This window comes from Larus michahellis, chromosome 7 (genome assembly GCF_964199755.1).
Source record: "Larus michahellis chromosome 7, bLarMic1.1, whole genome shotgun sequence".
NCBI lineage: Eukaryota > Metazoa > Chordata > Aves > Charadriiformes > Laridae > Larus > Larus michahellis.
The window spans coordinates 7,147,589-7,166,210 of record NC_133902.1 but is presented as its reverse complement, the minus strand read 5'-3'; the positions used below and the strand labels follow the sequence as shown (position 1 = coordinate 7,166,210).

At 37.5% G+C, this 18,622-nt stretch overlaps 1 protein-coding gene across 23 annotated transcripts in view; it reads left to right on the top strand.

The window, feature by feature from the left end:
* The window catches only part of BCAS3 (BCAS3 microtubule associated cell migration factor), a 363,020-nt gene that overhangs the window by 36,778 nt on the left and 307,620 nt on the right, over window positions 1-18,622 (top strand). For 22 of the 23 annotated variants that reach the window (XM_074594820.1, XM_074594824.1, XM_074594804.1 and 19 more), the window contains 2 exons: window positions 13,992-14,099; window positions 17,713-17,789. In XM_074594820.1, the coding sequence (XP_074450921.1) occupies window positions 13,992-14,099; window positions 17,713-17,789 (185 nt within the window). Of the gene's footprint in view, window positions 1-9,521; window positions 9,621-13,991; window positions 14,100-17,712; window positions 17,790-18,622 lie in introns of those variants that run through there. The other variant, XM_074594825.1, reaches the window with a different exon arrangement.

The following is an 18,622-nucleotide window of genomic DNA, read 5'->3' as shown; positions in this document are numbered from 1 at the left end:
GCTTTAAAATTTTAAAACCACAAATAATTTAAAATGTATAATAAAATAAATTTTCCTCCAGTGCTTCAAAACAGAAATTTAGAAGGCTCCTTTGTGAAAAAGCTGTAAAGCATGTTTTTAAAAAAAGATCTTGCTTAATCCCTTCTTTCTTTAAATTCTGACTAGGTAATATATTTAGAATATCACCTGAGGAGACCTGTTACCACATTTTTGGATGGTTGCTCACAAAGTTCTTTATGAAATTAATTGTGTTTTAAATTATTAATAGAATATTTGTACAGTATAATGATCTCATTTTAAAGATGAAGCATTAATAAAATAAGACTAAAAGTCTTAATCAATTTTGCCTACATAATTTGAAGGACCATGTCTCCCATTTCAGCATCGGCTGCACTAGGTGAGTGTCTCTGTGGTGAGAATGCAGTATTTCTGTGTGCCTTCCCGTAGCAATTGTAATTCCTCCTGGAAATACCGGCTGCATTTAACGATGAAATCCCTCCAAACTTTGTGAAAAGTGGTCCAGTAAAGGAGGTAGCTGTATTTGGGGCGTCACTGGGTGGGAGAAAGACTATAACATAAGCTAACACTTTTTTTTGTTTGTTTTTTAATGTTAAGCAATTCATATAGATTCTCAGCCTTCGGGTCAGGTTAAACAAAAGCAGACTATTGGGTTTGCCTTTCACTGGGCTCCTTGTTCAGAGTAATTATTTTCAGGTACTATTTCATGTGTTCAGGCCAGCTTTCAGTCAGTTCAGTTACAGTGCAAATTCTGCACGTCTGAAGATCATGGTCTGCTATGGCAAGTCATAAATTAATCAAGTAAGACGTAAGAATGTAAAATTAACAGGCACTTGTGAAAGTTTGGACCTACCTGATGTGACCAGAACCTCACAGAGGCGCTTTGCTCTCACAGCGCTTTTCAAGTGTCTTAACTGTAAGAGCGTTCAACTTCAGTCATCTGCACTCTGAAACCCTCTGGTTCTTTCTTGGAATTGTTTTCAAGCTTCTCAAAAATTGTAATTCGAGCCATATACTAGCATATAAACAATTAGGTTTTAGTAGACTGGCAAGCAACTGAAAGATGTCTTGCTGTCGTGCAGTCTGAGGCAGCGAGGCTGCGTAATGTGGAGGTGAAGTGTTGCACAACCCCATTAGTTTCTGTTGATGTTGTTAATGACATCAGTGGCAAACCTATTTCAGATAAAACAGGTTGGTACAGGGTTTTGTCTTTCATGTTGAATCCAAAGAGTGCGTTTGCATGGGGGTTGGGATGACGGGGCGGGCTGCTGGCTTAATTTGTCCTTTGTTGGAGGTGATTACATGCGAGATGAGAAGATGCCAGCAGGCCTGTCAGAGCCATGAATCATAAGGCAGAGCACAGAAAAAGAAAAAAAAAAAAACCAGAAACCTAAAGAGATTTGTTACAAGAATCAACAGGATAAAATATTTGGTCCTTCATAATACTTTTGCCATGTTAGCAGTTGCAGGTAAAAACACCTTTTAAATATTGATTATTGAGTATTCAGCCACACACAAGCTGGGCCCTTTAATACACTGCAGAGGAACGGGACACAGTAGCTCCACAAAGATTTGGTTTGTGTTTTTGAAGAAGCTTTATAGTGCACTTCAGAAGAATGAGTTCTGTTGACTCTCAGTTCAGATTGTTTTTTGCTTTTGGTAGAATTCTGGCTTTATTTATAATGTGACAAATAATGCCTCAAATATACAGAGTTAGTGTGCATATGCCGGAATAATCAACGGACATCTGTATTAACTGTTCTGTCTTCTGATATGCTGTTGATCAGAAAGTGCTGTCAATAAATAATGCCTTGAATGAAGAAAAAAACTTTGGTATTTGGAGTTTTACACATATTGACAGTCACATATTGCTGTGACTGCAAAGCTGTAAGTGGCTCCACAAAATGCTCTCTCAGGGTTCCGCATGTGCTTGGTGAAATTTGGCTGGAGCTGGGATATTTCAGTATCAATTTTCTCTCAGACTTGTGCTCCCAGAAATATGATATTTTTCTGTTAAGCTGTGACACGTGTCTGTCTCTTGATATGCAAAAAGTTTATATATTTTTGGTTTTGGCCCAGCTTGTATGATCTTGGAGATCCGTGTAGCACTTATTACAATACAAATTGCATGTGTGTATTTCAGTGGTGAGTTCTGCTTTGTTTTACAGCAAGAAGAAGGACAAGACAGTTCTTATATTTATTTCATTCTATATTTTTGGAGGAAATATATCTACCAGATTGTAAGCTTAATCAGCTGATCATAGACGTATTAATCTTTGATAGAGGTATGACAGAAATGCAGTTTTATTCTACTCAGAAGTTAATCTTGGCTCACGCTCTCCAGGATTCACAGAAACTTTTCCAGTTAAGCATATGTTCATATGATCAAAGATAGCTGGTGCAGGTTCATAATTCTGTATAAAAGGACTGTTCGGTTACACACAAGAACAAAATCTAGTTCAGAATATACCAGAAAAAATGATTCTGATCTGAAAAGTGGAGCTCCAGATGTACTTTTCCTCAGTGAGAGCTACACTCAAGTAAACCTTGTAGATAAACAAATCTCTTGAGATGCCGCTAATCTTCCTATATTAACTAACTCCAAATATGATGGGACATCCATGTTTTGTAGCATGTGGTATGTCTCGGTGAAGTGGAAAACGTGTCGCGCTCTACTCTCTCTGTAAAAGCGTGCCACAGCTGAAAAGCCAGCTTGTGCGATATTTTACACTTCAGCGACAGGCCTGCCACATGCCATGGGACGAAGCAGCGTGGTACGACAGGCTGCGGTACATGGAGGTAGGTTGTGGGCTGTTGTATGGCTTCGTTTAGCTTCATGCATTTGGAAATTTTAAAAAAAAAACAAACCCAAATCCAGAAAGTCTCTTCTGATGGCGAGAATGAGTAATCTTGTTATGGGCAGAAAACACAATAGTAGAAACATGTTACGTACTGCTGGGAATGCAGAATGGGGGAAGAGCCATCTGCTGCCAAAACTGAAAAGTAATTTGGAGTTTGCTAAGCATTTTACTATTTTGAAGGATTCCCCTTCCCTTTTACTTTTCTCCTTGAACTGATGGTACTGTTCTTGTAGTATCTGCTAGGATAATACCAATATGTTGATAAAACCTAGTCTTCAGTTTTCCTCTTGTTGATGTACAGGATTGTCAAGAAAATTTGTATTTTCAGATTCTTCCCCCATACAGCCTGTGAGAGGAAACAACTTTTCATTCTGTGTTGGATCAGGAGTTTTGCCTGCCATGAACTGTGGTATGCGATTGCTGATACAATGAGGTTACTCACAATGTTCACCCCAAGTTGCAGACAATAGCAATGTGCAAAACTGGTGAGGAATCTGCATTGCCCCTCAGTAGGATGGCTTCTTACTATATTGAAACGAATGTTTTGATCTTCATTTATTTAACATAGAATTGTCGGCTCGCTCAATAACGGGGTCTCTTCCTGTCCCCTGCATCACAGGCATTCTGCTGCATCTTTTCTGCTGACAGAGCTACGATAAACTTTAGGAACCAGGTGGATCGTTGTTGTAGAGGCTGCACAGAGAAGTCTCTTTCTGGCAGTACCCAGCTAATGACAAGTTCAGGGTATGATACTGTACAAACCGGAGAGTGGAAATAGCTTGCCTTGACCCATGGTTAAGTATGAGTGCAAATAGGAAGGGATGGCAGGAGTCCATGTATCTGCATTTGTATTCATTGTACAAGAAAAACATCATAAAATTACATGAATGAATATCCTGAAAATGCTTGAAAGCGAAGTTCCGTGTAATGGGGTCTCAATTCGGATAATCTTATTGTGTCACCTATAAATGCTTGGTAGACTTTTTTTATATTTTCTGATGAGAGTTACTGCTTTCTGCGCCTAGAAACATGTCTTAATCATAATTATCCTTGTTTTGATCTTTCAATTCTAAGTAAAATGTTAGGAACAATTAATTAATCTTTATACTAGTTTGGGTTTTTTAAATGAATGTGCAAAGCACATTTATAGAGTGGTAGATCTCCCTACAGCCATCTATCTGTTTTTAATGTTATATTTTCATTTGTTTGGGGGGAAAAAAACAACCGAACAAAAACCAACAAAACTTTAAGTAGCTTTTATGTGGATACTCATTTTATATTAAAGCTTTGTTCCCATCCCTGTCTTTTTCCATATTTATCTCTTAGTAGCATAAGTAACTGTAGCCGTGTTTCACTTTCAGATTATACTGAGAACAGTTTGAAATCCAGTAGATGTGTTCTATTTTGTTTTGGAAGCTTATTTCTTTGGTGATAATTTTTATGTATTCTGATCTCTTTAAATAAAAAGATGCTGTGTAATATACTAAAAGAGCAGTATGCAGGTTTTCTGATACAGAAAGCTATATTAATTTCCAGATAACTTGCTGATACTAGATTATTTTTTTTCTGATTGAACTTCTTGTATGTAATCATTTTGTACTTATCAATAAGATGGAACATTCTTAAATATATTTAAGGGAAAACTTCCTCTATAGGGCTTGTAACCAAGGGCTTCTTTTGGCACCTTTTAAAAAGAAACAGCAACGTCTGGAACTATACAATTCAACATAACTGCAGATTGGGCCCACAGTACTTTGCTTTGAGCGTGTGAAATGTGTCTGAAATTCTCAGATCTGAACTTTAAAAATGGGCTGGCGACTCTTTTTCACGGGTATGAGACTTCTGTATTGTCTGCTAAAGTTAGGATGTCCAGTCTGGTGATGAGTCAGTATTAAATACTGTGTTCCAGCATCTTGCTTGCTGCATTATTAATGCAACACCGTCTCCTTCTTTTCCCCCCACCACCCGTGTTCTTCCTCTAGTGCTTTTTGGATAGTAAACCTTTTGAATTAGGGCTTTTCTTGCTGTGTGTTTTTGTGAAGTGTCTCGTATGTTGGTGCCACTGTGATAAATGCTATTTGTGGTGCATGTGTGTAGTATGTACATTCTGCTCCCTTGTTAGGATAAGTGGATGCACTTGATCTCCTGGAGGGGAGCGCTGGCCTTGCCACTTACAAGCAGCACTTGACAACTGATTCATGGGATGGTAATTAGAGCAGCTTCACAGGAGTCTGTATATCTAACGCTCTCGACAGCAAATATCAGCTAGTGAACCGATAAATAAGGATAACACAGTAGAGAAGAAGCCGGCTTGTAAGCCAACAGCAATTTTTTATTTTTTTTTTTAAATTAAAAAGGGGATCTGATGGAAGAAACTGAGGCTTGTAATCTTCTGTAATAGAACAGAGAATGAAATATGTGTAGACAGAGAACAAAGTATTTTTTTTTTTCTCCTCATAATCAGTGAATTCCAGATATTAAGTTAATTCATTACCTGAGCTATCCATACAGACTATAGAAGTAAACAGCATAGCAATTCACTGGCATGAAATTGGCTTTTTATTAAAAGTTCTTAAATGTCTTCCAAAGGTATGCTGTTGCACAGTGTTTTCCTAAAGCTAAGTATCTTTTACCGTAGCTCTTTAATTGATAAAATGTTAATAGAATATAAAAAACATATGTGATTGCCCTTGAAAAGCACAATGTGTACAGGGCTGGGAAGAACATTTTAAAAAGCCAGGTGGAAACATATACATGAGGATAGACATGAAGAATAAGGCAAAGAATGTACTTGCTTTACAGTAAGATTATTTTAATGTGCTATTACCATTAGGTATCCTTTGAACAGTGTTACAAAGCTTGTAATCATATGACAACATAATTCATTTAGTTGCAATTTTGCCTTTTAATGAAGTTTAGCTTCTTTAAGAATCACTTTTGCCAAAGACAAAAGGGACATAACTTTGGCTTAAATAGATAGGACATAACATGGTTGCTTAACACATTTGTCTCCTATAACTTGTAGAATTATTTTGTACCAGTGCAGCTAGTTATGATCATATAAATTTGCCTGTAAGCAGGAAAGGCTTGTTATACAGTAGTACCACACCTTGCAGCGAAAGATAGTTATTTTCATCTGAGGATAGAGATATTTGTCACTGCAGAGGCAGAAAAAGAAGATACCGATGGTTCTCCTGCGGTGGTTTCCAGCCTCCAGGGCCAACAGAGCACTGTTGGCCTCGGGCTCTCGCAGACCATGACCTTGTCATGTGCGGGGACGAAGACCAGCCTGTCCCGAGGCCTTCTGACAGCTGGGCTCTGCGCGGTGCAGAAAGGACCAGAATTACAGAAACAAAATACTACTGACCCCGAAATCAGAAGAGTAGAAGGAGTTTTTAAATACTGGCTGTGCTAAGCTGTAGGGATCAACGCTTTAGATACTGTTTTGATCTTTTTCAAGAATCTTCGTGGGAAGCCTTTGAAAGGAGTGGTACTTCTATTCCCCTTCTTTGCATCTGTTCTGCCTGCCTGATGTAACGTTGGACAGGAACTGAAGCCTGTTAGTTCACCTTTTGTCTATTTCCATTGTTCAAAAAATTAGTTGTTTACTTGCACATTGTACACAGAGGTGGCTGTAGTGCCTCTTGTCTAGTGGTTCTTTTGGAACAATCAAACCATTTCCATCTTTTTTCTTTCCACACATGAGCAAACAATGTGGTTTTCTTTTGGTATGTCTCTTTTTTTTTTTTTTTTTTTTTTTGTTATTCAGGCTGAGGCTTGTAACTTTTTTTACAGTTACCTGTAGCAAAATGGTTTCTGCTGAGTTGATGACTTTTTGAAAATATTTTTGTTATATGCCTGTGAGACTACCGGGATGGAGAGGTGAGAGAATCAGATGGAATGTTTTTTACCAGACTTACAGACTTGGTCAAAATAGCTGAGGAAGGTACGAGAGTGAAGTTTGTATCTCTTGGTATTAACATGAATATTTTAGTGCTGTATCAAATAATGTCCCCTCTTGTATTTAAAAGATTAGATTTAGTAACATGTGTCTAAGACCAGTACAGGTTTTTCTTATTTAAAACTAAGTGCTTCCATGTTTTTTGCAATTTGTGGTACACTTAAAACGTCTCTGCTGCTTTGTGTTTCACTGCTACACGCATATTTTGGGGGAAGTGTCACTTTCTCAGAAATCTTACTCTGCTTTTCCTGATATTGAATAAATCTGTTAAGTACTACGAATGAGAGTAAGAAAATTACTTAGAGTTGAGTTTTCAAGCTTTCGTTGTGGAAAGTTTTGATGCGAAGAGCCAAGGAGTTCTAGGGGACTAGATGGTGAAATTCTTAATGAAAGCTTTTTCTGCAGCGGTGTTTAAAGAATAAAGAAAGAAACATATGAGAATAATGAAAAGTGGTACTCGCGTGGCCATAGTAGAATGGAAAGTCAGTCTGGGAACTTGCAGTGCAGTAACAGATGTAGGCTAGTGATTATATTTTTTTAGAAACAGTGAAAGGTTACGGTTTTGAAAACTAATTTGTACTTCAGAATAGAATAATGAAACCAGTCACCTGACCTAATTTTGAAACACTGAAATTAAAACGGAGCTTTTTTGTTGTGAAACAAAACTTTAAAGATAACAGACAAATCATGCCAGAATAATTACCAGATTTTTTTTTTTAATTCATCATTTTACTTTTATGTAAAGTGGTGGTGACTATATGACTGTATGGTAAAAGTCAAATTGCTTTTGACTGGAAGTACATAAGCTGCTGTCTGAAGTTCATCTAGTGATCGCTGTTAAATTCACTGATCTGCATAACGTGTGCTAGAAGGCTTGAAGCTTCTCTAGGTTTAAATGTTACTAGATTTCCCAGGGAATGTAATTCCAACGTGTGGATGTGTCACTTTTTCTATCAGTTGGTACTCATGTGCGTAAGGACAGCGAGATTTGGCCTCCAAGGTATGGAAGCAGCATTTTCTAGCTGCTAGGAAGCAGTGTTCTCTAGTTGCTGCAAGAACCAAAACAATTTTAGTCTTTAATAAAACAAATTAGCTATATTTAGCAAGGCATTTTCTGTCACTTTTGTCTTTTTTTTTTTTTTTTTTGTGTCTAGCTTCAGTGGGTGGTGGGCATTGTTCTGTTGAGGTCAGTAGAGGTTTTATTAGGCTGCTTCTGTGTACTGTGCAGTAACTCATACAGTTTCACAGCCCAGTTCCATCAAATTGTAATATGAATTTGTTCAATGTTGTTTAAATAACTTCCTAGATAATACCTGTAAGTATCAAAACTGGAATAGGGATTAAATGGAAGACTTTTTTGTTGTATGTTAGATCAAGTACACTGATGAGTGGAAGGGTTTTATTTTCATTATAGAAAGCTCTTTCTGTTGCCATGCCCATTAGGAAGGGAATTATGTGATGGAAGAAGAAGAAATTTATTTTTTTTTTAAATGTGGAAAATATAAAAGAGAAAGAAAGGGATCATTACTACAGAAAACCTGCTGCTAATATGTGCAACATTTGTCCTGAGTAAATATAGAAAGAAACTGCCTTGTAAAGCTATGGAACAAGGCAGATGTAATGTAATTCTTTGTGTAATTAGAGAAAGATGGAGCTCATGGTAATGCAGTTTCAACAGGCGAGAGGGACATGCAGCATGCTGCGGCGTGGCACCTGAGACGAGGATCAATTCATACACAGCAGCTGGAAATAAGCTATTTCCCTTCTTCCATCACATGAAGTCAAGTTACCGAAAAGAGATTCCAGTAGAGAACGCTGCAGTGATTGCCTGCGGGAAGCTATATTGCCTTTACTAAAGGACAGCGAGGCATCACGACTGAATCGACAAATCCTGAGGTTAACTAATTTTTGGAACAGCTTTTTCCGGCAAGCTTTGGTAGCCTGTTTGTAACACTGATATTGCTTAGAACCCCTCTAACGTCATGTTCTTGAGAAGTGATAGGGTTTTTTCTATATTTGTTGTATCAGTCTGCGTGATCTCTTTATGTGATTTCATTGATAATTTGATACAATTTCACCTTTTTCTAAAGTTTGCATTCATTTTGTCATTTTAACACATTAACACAATAGCAATTAATTGACTGTTTTCCAAAATAAATTTGCAGAGCCTGTGTAAAGGAGTATAGGTGATAGAAAATATTTTTACTGTAACGATGTCCTGTATACCTGTATACTTTTCCCTAATGAAGGTTGTAATTATTGTTCTAGCAATTTTATTACTACCTAAACTGTGTTAAGATGCCATAACTTCTCTCACTGTTCCGAAGTGACATCATTGTGTATCTCATCAAGCTTATGTTGTATACATGTAGAGTAAAAAAGTAGGTAGATAGAGATGCCTCCCTTGATGTCTTTTTCTAAAGATTCTACCCATGTCTTTTGTGAAGCCGATATAAAATATACAATGATGGCTTTGTTGGCCAAACAGCTTCCATCCTGAAGTAATTTTTTTAAATGTCACGATTTACTGCAAAATGCCTCACATAAAGGCCTGGTGGTCAGCTTTTTCAGCAAAAGCTCTCTTTCTGTTTTATGCCTCTCAAATATATATTTTTTTAAATCTGGACTCATGAGGCCATTCTGTCATTGATGTCCATTCTCTCTTTGAGGGGGATGTTGGTGATCACGTGGCAGAGTGAGGAGAGGCAGCAGGGAGGAAAATAAACACTTGTGAGCAGGCAAAGGAAAACCTTTCTAGGCACAGAAAACTTGGGCCTCAGGTTGGTTCCATCAATCTTTCCTTTTTTTTTCCCCGTGTAAAAAGTGTGTGTGTTTTGTACAGTATGTTTGTCCCTGTGTGCAAACATTTTACACAGAGCTTCTATAAATGGTGTGACTCATTGCTAGCAAATCTGTGAAGAGGTGATAGTTATGTCGTGATGCATCAGCACAGATGTAGTCAAGTGCCAGCTGTACGAGGCATCTGTTATTTTTCTCCTGTCCCTGTACTGTAACAGTCAAATGGAAGACGATACAAGAGTCTGGCTGTATTTGTATATTTATTAATGCTAACATTTGGAGGTTGTTGCTGAATTTGTGCCCATTACCTTTAAAGAAGTTGTTGATATCTCTGCATTAAGCAGCTCTTTTAACAACCAAGATACATAACAAAAATTCGTCAATAATCTGTGAGAGTAATTTGCGAGAATTATATTTGTGACAGACTTAATGTTCTTCCCAAATTGCAAACCCCAAGTGTTTTCAGGTTCCTGTCTTAATCTCTCCCCTTTACACAACCATCGCTGGTCCGCTGAATGTGATTGGAGCCCTTCTCATCGAGACTTGTGTGAACCTGCAGTGTCTCAGAAGAAAAGCTTCTTAGCTAGAAGTCTCCTTGCTTTATTTTCTCCCAAAAGACAGCAGTTTGTTAGCAGAGCCTAGGATAGGCCATCAACTACTATATTTCTGGCACTTTTACTTCCAGTGTCTGTATGATCCTCTGATGAAATTAATGTTAGTTAGTCTATTCCTGAAACAGCACAAGATGCGGTAATTTTAGTTTCATACGTTTCTAAGGTTTCGAGAACTTCCGACTGTCAAGAGATATTTTGCAAGTTTGTGGGGCTCCGTCTTGCAATTTGTGGTGGTTTTGGTGGTGTTCCATGGTAGTTTGGTTACTTCTGGTTTTGTAGCTGAAATTTAAGTATACTTACGTTGATTACACTTAATGTTATTTTTTTCATTCTCATAGGTGGTGTCATTTTGAACATTTAATATTTAATTGTGTATTTGTTTTGATAATTTAGTGACGAAAGTTGTTAAGAACAAAGCATTATGCCTAAGTAAATCTTCTAGAGACCCTGCAAAGGACTCCAGGATATTAATCAATAATGATGCATTGTCTCACTGAACACAGTAACTTTTTGTGTATTTAAATGAGTCATCTTGCTTAGTGTAAGTCTTCCTGCGATGTGGTAGCTTCTAAAAGCATATACAGTCCAGATTTTTAATTTGAAGAATGTAAAGGGAACACTGTTAATTGAGTCTGACTTCCTCTGCAATGTGGGCCATAGAAATCCCTGAATTCCCTATCTGAAGAAGACTGGGAACGGGGACTAGTTCAGTGGAGGTCACAAAGGGTCAGGAAAAGCTGCCTGGATCTGCAGGTCTGTGCTGGCAAGTTAGTCCTCGCTTTACAGCCCTATTGCACTGCTTCTATTGCTCAATTCACGTGCTTCTGCTTCCTTTCTTGTGTTCGTGCTTTCACTGAGCCCTTTTGGTGAATTAACCTGGGGGAGAATTCCCTCTAGAGGAGAAAGAAAGGACAAAGTGTCATTTTTCTGTTGATTTAATTCGTTAAAATGGGTTAATATAAAATCCATCGCATGTCAGGAAAGGAAAGTGCACAGAACCACTGAGCCTGAGATTTTGACATTACTGAAATGAGGAGGGAAGGATAGCTCTTATTGCTGCGTGTCAGTAGTGTAGGCTAATCGAGGCACTCCCATCATTCCTTAAGTACCATGACAGAGAAATGATTCCTTAGATCTGTGTCTGTTACCCTCATTCTCCTGATATAGAAGAATTGATCTTGCTGCTAGCTGAGGAGTTATAAAGGAGGGTAAACAAAGACCATTCAAAAGGCTCATGCTTTTAGAATGGTTGAGAAATAATGTCTTTGGAAAAGAAATGAAGTTTTGCAGTGTTTGAGAATCCTTACTGTGTGGGGTTCTGTTGAAGAACTAAATTAAAATCGTTGAATTTTTTTTTTTTTTTTTTTTGCCAACAAGTTGAAAACATGTTATTGAGTTGTTACTGAGGCCTGATCAAAAAAGAACTTGACATTATGGATCTCAACATTGGATCCTTCCTCTTTTAGGTACTCAGCTTTTGGAGTAGAATTTGTGAATTATGCTAATTTAATAACTCTTGTGTCTCATGAATTGAGAGCGCTCAGTAGCAAATGAGGTTCGTAACAGTCATTACTTTTAACAGGGGGAGGCACTAAAGTAACCAGAAGGAAATGGTAAAGAGAGAAGTCTTTTCTAGTGAATTAAACAGGTTTTTTTTTTTAAGTTTCCACCTTTGACAAGATTGCCAAAGAAAGAGCGAGCCCTTGTGCTTCCACCCTTTTGTGTCATAGTTGGTGGGTAAAGCACTTCGCCAAAAAATGGGACTTTTCCGGGAAAGCATTGTTGGCTGTGTGAAGACTCATGATAATGCTGAGTTGGTATGGAACAAGAAGGGACTAAAAGTGTGACTTTTTCTGGTGACTGCCATTTGGTTTTGCTGATCAGGTCACAGGACATCCTCAAATGTGTATGACCATGTCTTTTTATTTCAGAAAATAATAAAAACCAAACATGCATATTATTTTCTGAGCCTGGATCACAGTGTACCATGGAATGAAAAGAAAGATAACATTTGGAAAGAGGGCTTTTGAATTGGAGCCAGATAGAATTTCAGAGTACGTCTGACCTAGTCCACACTACTGCTTGATCATTAGCACTTGAACTCTAGTTACTGGTTTTTGGCCAGTGCAGTTTAAAAAAGCATTGGTAGAATGGTCTTACCACGATCAGCCAAAAGAAAGGTATGACATAACAAAAATTGTTCATTTGAGTGACAGGATTATTACCCATAATTTTGTTGGTGCAAAACGTATTAGAAGGTAGATACTCTTGAGTGGTAGTTACGTAGTTAGCTATGTGCCAAGTCAAGATGGAACTCTTCAACACTTATATGGAAATAGTAATTGATATCAATTATGCTAATATGATTTTAGCTATATCAACTTCTTTGATTTCTGTTGTGAAATAAGAATCTGTGTACCCTTTTATCAAAATAATAATTTCCTGTAGGTAATAAATGTACTTAACTCAAAAAAAGTTTTTACGTAGACCTCGCTGTGGTTTTCTGCCTTTCCTAGCAGCAATGAGCCTCTAACGTAAAGTAACTAGACTTGGGTTTTACTGTTTTGGAAGTGTTTTTGAAGGGCCTTTGAAGTGCTTAAAAGTAATAAATAGCACCCTCTAGTTATTAGCCTTGGTATGCGCCTAGAAAAATGTGTATTTTGGGAAGAATTTCAGTAGGCAAAATGTCAAAAGTTATTTTTTCTATTATTTCTTTGATAGTTGTCTTTCTGTGCATATATTGTATATTGTTTCTCTACTATATGTACCTTTTTGTTATCTTGAGGCATTTGAGGTAAATGGTCGGTGCTTGTACTCCAGTTCTTCAGAAAATTCTCGAGCAGCTTGAGCAGCTCCGAAAGACAAGCAAGTGTTGTGTCAGGGATTGTGTTAAACTCTGTAAAATAAAACAGATATGGGCAAGGGGAGACACCCTCCTTTACCAATACTTAGTATATGTTTGTACAGCTGGCAATTTGTGCTGCTTCATATTCGTTGACCTAGAAGTAGCCAACATTTTAATGTGTTCTTGGAGGGGAAAAAAGGTGTTATGGAAAAGAACTGCCACATCAAAGCCTCTCCTCAGCTTGTAAAATGGTTTCCACCACTACCTTCCTCAACCCTATCGGAACACTCAGACTTTCTCCCTCTCAAAAGAAAGCAAGCCTTTTTATTAAGAAACAGCCTTAGAGTTTTATTTATATTAAAATGATAAAAGTGACACAGAGCAGTTGAAAAGATCTATATAGTTCAAACAAAAGTCCGTCAGAGACGTAATGTAAATTCTGTGTAATGTGTCTCTATCAAATCAAGTCAAATGATTCAGCTGTTGCGTAGAGGTCAGTAAGTACTCCCTTTAGAAAAGCGTTACTCTGCGGAATAGTTTTTAAATAGCTAGAGTGTAGCCTAAAACTGCGTGCCTATCAACTGGCTTGTATTTTGCTGGTCAGATCTGATCTCATGTTCCAAAGTCTGATTTGGGACAAAGGAAATTAAATGCTTGATAATTAGTTGCACAGTATAAGTTCTTGACCATTGTGGACATCGTAATTCAGTTTTAATCACACCTTCCCTTAGTGTAGAAGGCTTATATTGACCCTTTTGTTCTCCAGCATTCTGCTCATATTGCTGGATTTTTCATTTAGCGTGCTAAAGAATGTAGGGAGGATGAAATAATTTAAAAAATATTTTTACAAAAAAGTCTTCCTGTCCTTTAAGTTCTCTTTTTATTCATTTCAGTACAAGCCCACCTTACTGCTGCGTGGACCTTTATTCTTTGCGAACAGGAGAGATGGTCAAGTCCATACAGTTCAAAACTCCTATTTATGATCTGCATTGCAATAAAAGGTAAGGGTAGTTACTACATAATCTTCCTGTGTTAGGGCATGTGAAATTTTGGTAATTAATATAATTTCTGATGAATGTGCTCCCTGATTTTATTATTTTTACTTTGCTGTAATCATAGCTTCGGTTCTCCGTTTCTCGAGTAATATTTCAGTTTGAGAATGACAGTAGGCTTCTCCGGTGGCTTTCATTTAAGAAGCTCAAAACATTTTGCATCTGAAATCATTTAAGCTTCTTTCAGTTGTGATGAGGGTGAGCAGGAATCATTGGAATCCTCTATCTTCTACCTACAGATGGAAAAATGGGATCATCGAGAGTTTAAACAGTATAGAGCACTAAAGAGTTTATGTCTCTCTTCTTCGTGTTCTGTTGCTTTGTCAGATAATATTGCCTTCCTGCACATCCAAATTCCTAGTGTACACTCTGTGGTTTGCAGGAAATAACGTTCCTGTGAGTCAAATAACAAAGCAGCATCTCTTAGTTGGGATAATGTCACCTAATTTCTGAGAGAAAATGGCTTAGAAGGCTGAGCATCAGGTTGAAAATAACTTGTTTCCATAGAATCGTGAGTTCAAATTTTTCTGAATTAACTTTAGATCTTCATCTCTCCAAGACACAGTAGTTTACTGTATCTTTTTAAGACAGAAGAGAAACCTTGGGATCCTACATGAGGATTTTGATCCCTTGGCACTCCTGATGTGAGACTCTAATGCAGTGACGTTGGTCAAAGTCCGTGATCGTGCTGCTTGCTTTGATGCCTCCTTCCACCCAGCTATTGCTGTTCCTAGCCATTGTGTCTTGAGGTACCTTATGGAAGTTGTGGAATATGATTCCTGAATGGAGAATTTGCTGCATTTCTTTGGGAATTTCCTTGCTGGAATTGTTTATCCTTCAGTAAGGAAGGTGCCACAATAACGCAAATCATTAAGAACAAAACAAAACATCAGAATGGTACATTTTATGTGCTTGTTTGGTATGGCAGTAGCCAGCACGCTTGCCTACGTGAAGACCACAAAAGAATATGGGCATGTATTGAACTCATGCAACTAAGGGAAGGTTGCAGTGTTGGAGGTTGGCGGGGAAAAAAAGACAGAAAAAAACCCAACCTTAGAAGCCACAAGGGTTTTGTTAGATAGAAGTTTGTCTGTCATTGTACGATCAAAATCTGAACATCAATGACTACAGAAGGAAACTAGTACTACTGAACAAACACCTTTAGTACCACAACTAGTCTAATAACGAGGAGGATATTTTGATGGTGTAAATGTTTAAAGTAGTAAAGGATGGTAGTGGTTTTTTTAACCCTGGTCTTCTTGTAGCATGTGGGTATAATTATTATATCAAAAAAGAGTTTTACTGAAGTGGATGAGTTGCTGAGGGTTATGTACCATGAATAGGTCACTGTTCCTTTAAAAGCTGTCAGAAGGAGTTCAGTACTTATCTGTGCAACTGTCCCTTGAAAAATTTAAAGTTCCCTTGTGTACAGTGTGATGATAGTAAATCTTTCCAGTCTGGCCTCCTCGCAGAAGAAAAATCCAATTGTAAAAACAGTCAAAAGGCAAATCATCATTCAAAGTCTCTCCCAACTAAAAAGTCTTTCCAGGTGCTAATGTTTCTTTTCCTAAGTGGTAAAAATGGAAAAGCTACTTCAAAGCAGCGTGGCTGTATCCAGGGTAGCTGCTTTTCTGGAACGTATCACATTCTGTTGTTATCCAAGGAAAGCTCACTATTTCAGATTGAAAATGCATTAAATGTGTCCAAGAGCAGTGCTAATGGTGCGTTAACCGTACTACAGACTAATGGAGTCCAAAATTAGAATTTAAAATAAAACTTGAGTTGCAGAAGAAGGGAAAACTGTTTATTATTTATGTATTTATACTCCAGAATCATCCATCTGGTAGGTTTCATTTATGCAGAAAGACAGTACGTCTTCAAAGAGCGGAAAAGAAAAATCTACAGGATTGGGAAATATTGCAATCAAATAGATATAGGTGTTCTGTTTCTAAGAATTTGTGCTTCTCCTTGTTTCTAGATAGAGGCATACTGATAAACTGAGCAGCGACAAAGTCCCAGGACAAGATGTTGTAAACCAGAGAGTCCTGAAAGAATTTGAGATACAGAACAGTATTTATTGCTTTAATCAGCTTCTGTATCAAAGAAATAGGAAGTAGTTAGCGTTATACCAGCCGGTTGAAAAGGCTTCAGGAGTCATCTTGGGAACTGCACATACAATCTACATTATTTGGCAAACTGTTGGCAAAAATAATAGCAAAATCAAATAACAGACGCATAGATAAACCATGACTGTGGAGGAGCACTAGTACAGTTTTTAGCTGGAAATCATGACTCAGAACTTTATTTATATCTCTGAAAACATCAACAAGCATGTGGATCGGGTATATCAGCTATATATTTTGATTTTAGTGTAGTCCTTCATCAAAGAGTCTTACAGGTATGGAGCTCCATGGGATAGGAAGGAGGAGTTCTCCTGGCGAAACAGTTAAGAACAGGAGTGGAAAAAAGAGGAGTTAATGCCTGATTTTCACACTAATGGGAGATAAGCATCAGCCTTAAACCAAGGATATGTGTTGAGACTGATGTGATTCACCATCTTTTTAAACATTATTCTATACTGTAATATGCAATCGTAATTTTCAGATAAAGCATTAGGTGTGTATTTTAGTCATGGCCAGATGAGAATTATTTTTTGCCACCTCATATCTTCACTATTAAAACTATCAGAACAGCATTTAATAATGCTCCATATTGTCAACTAATTGAAAAGTACTGTCTCATACTCTTCCTAATGAGAAAATAATGAGATTCTTAATTATGATATGTTGCTAAATGTTCCAGTAGACTTTATCTGTTTATTTGTCGGCATCCCAGGTGGTTCTTTCATTTCAAGAGTTAAGAATTTGGTTTTGGGAAGTCATCAATATAGAAGATGTGTCCTAGTTATAAAGCTTTTTAAGATGTTTCACTTTCCAAATTTGGCCTCTGTTCATTTAGACAGCACGGAGTTTCATGCATAGTTATCGCGTGGCTTTTGTTCTTTTACTTTGTTTCAAGTAACGAACAGATATTTTACAGTAAAAGTGTGTACAAGTGAATACATAAACACACACCTGTAATTTTGCTAATTGGCACAAATCCTGCTTCTCAGCTGCATTTGGGTGCTGATGTTCTTGGTACAAAAAAACACCCCTGCTTTTACTAAATAAGATGGCTTAATAAATTTGCAATGAGCTGGGCAATGGGATTATTTCAAATTTAGCTTGTGTTCTACCGATTGTTGATTTGATTGTTATTTCAGTCATTGAAAGTAATTCAGGATCCTTGCAATTCCATTCTTTCTTTTTAATGGAGCTTTTACTGCAGGAGGTATATCATAAATATGCTGTGTTGTTCTGTATCAGATCGGTGTACTTCCTGAAACGAAGGTTATGTGGTTGGGATAAGAGAGAATCCTCAATAACTGCCACGTATTGGTAATCTGGCAGTTTATCACTGTAGAATTTATATTGATGCTTTTGAAATAATTACATTTAGATATTGAATCTTTAAACCAATGCATTTAATGTTTAAAGTACACGTTCCATTTCTGTGTTTTCAGGATACTTGTTGTAGTCCTGCAAGAGAAAATCGCCGCCTTTGACAGCTGTACTTTCACCAAAAAATTCTTCGTTACAAGTATGTATAATAATTGGGGTCAGTCTTTTTGCTCTAGTGGTTGAGTGAGAGAAAACAGATTTTTTTTTGGTTTGTTTTCATTTCTAAAGCCTCAAAGCAGGTCTCCATGGCTTCGTTTGGAGTTTCAGGAAATCTATTGCTTCAAAAAAAAAATTTTTTTAAAATATCCAAGTGTTACTCCATGAATCTTTGGCCCTTGCATGTTTATTGTTGCCGTAACTAATTTCTCACTGTTGTGAAGAACATCTACGCTGACATCCGTAGGTAGCTGAAAAATTCTTTTGTTTGTTTTGCACAAATATGTGCAAAAGTTTCAGGTTTTGAGTTTCCGGTTGTACACGTAAACAGCAGTTTGAAAACAAATCGACAGCAGTCTGCCCGCTTTTCATCTGTTGTTGTTCCTTAGGCCCAGGTACATTGGGTTGGGTTTGGTTTTGTTTTTTTTAATGTGTCCTTAATTTAGCTGGCCACAAAGCTCAAGCAGGTCATTAAAGTGTTGTAGTAGAAAAACTATAGGCCAGTATCTGTCAGCAGGCACTTTCCCATCTATCCTGAATATGAAGGAGATATTTGCTCAGGCTCCTTTTATCCCTCTCTACCCTGCGCTTGCCTCTCAATAGGAGGCAATGGCTTGCAATGGGTAAGGTGCTCCCCAAAAGCTGTTTCTCTGCTGTAAGTGTCCCTTTGCTGCCTCAACAGCTGTAACACAGTAATTGGTATGTTAGTAGAGAAAAATAATGTGCTTTCTGTTGCTTGTGCTCTGCTCAGGACGTGGTTAGGATTAGGATGCCGTTTACCTGCTCCCAAGGCTGTGTGTGTTGTAATGCTAAACA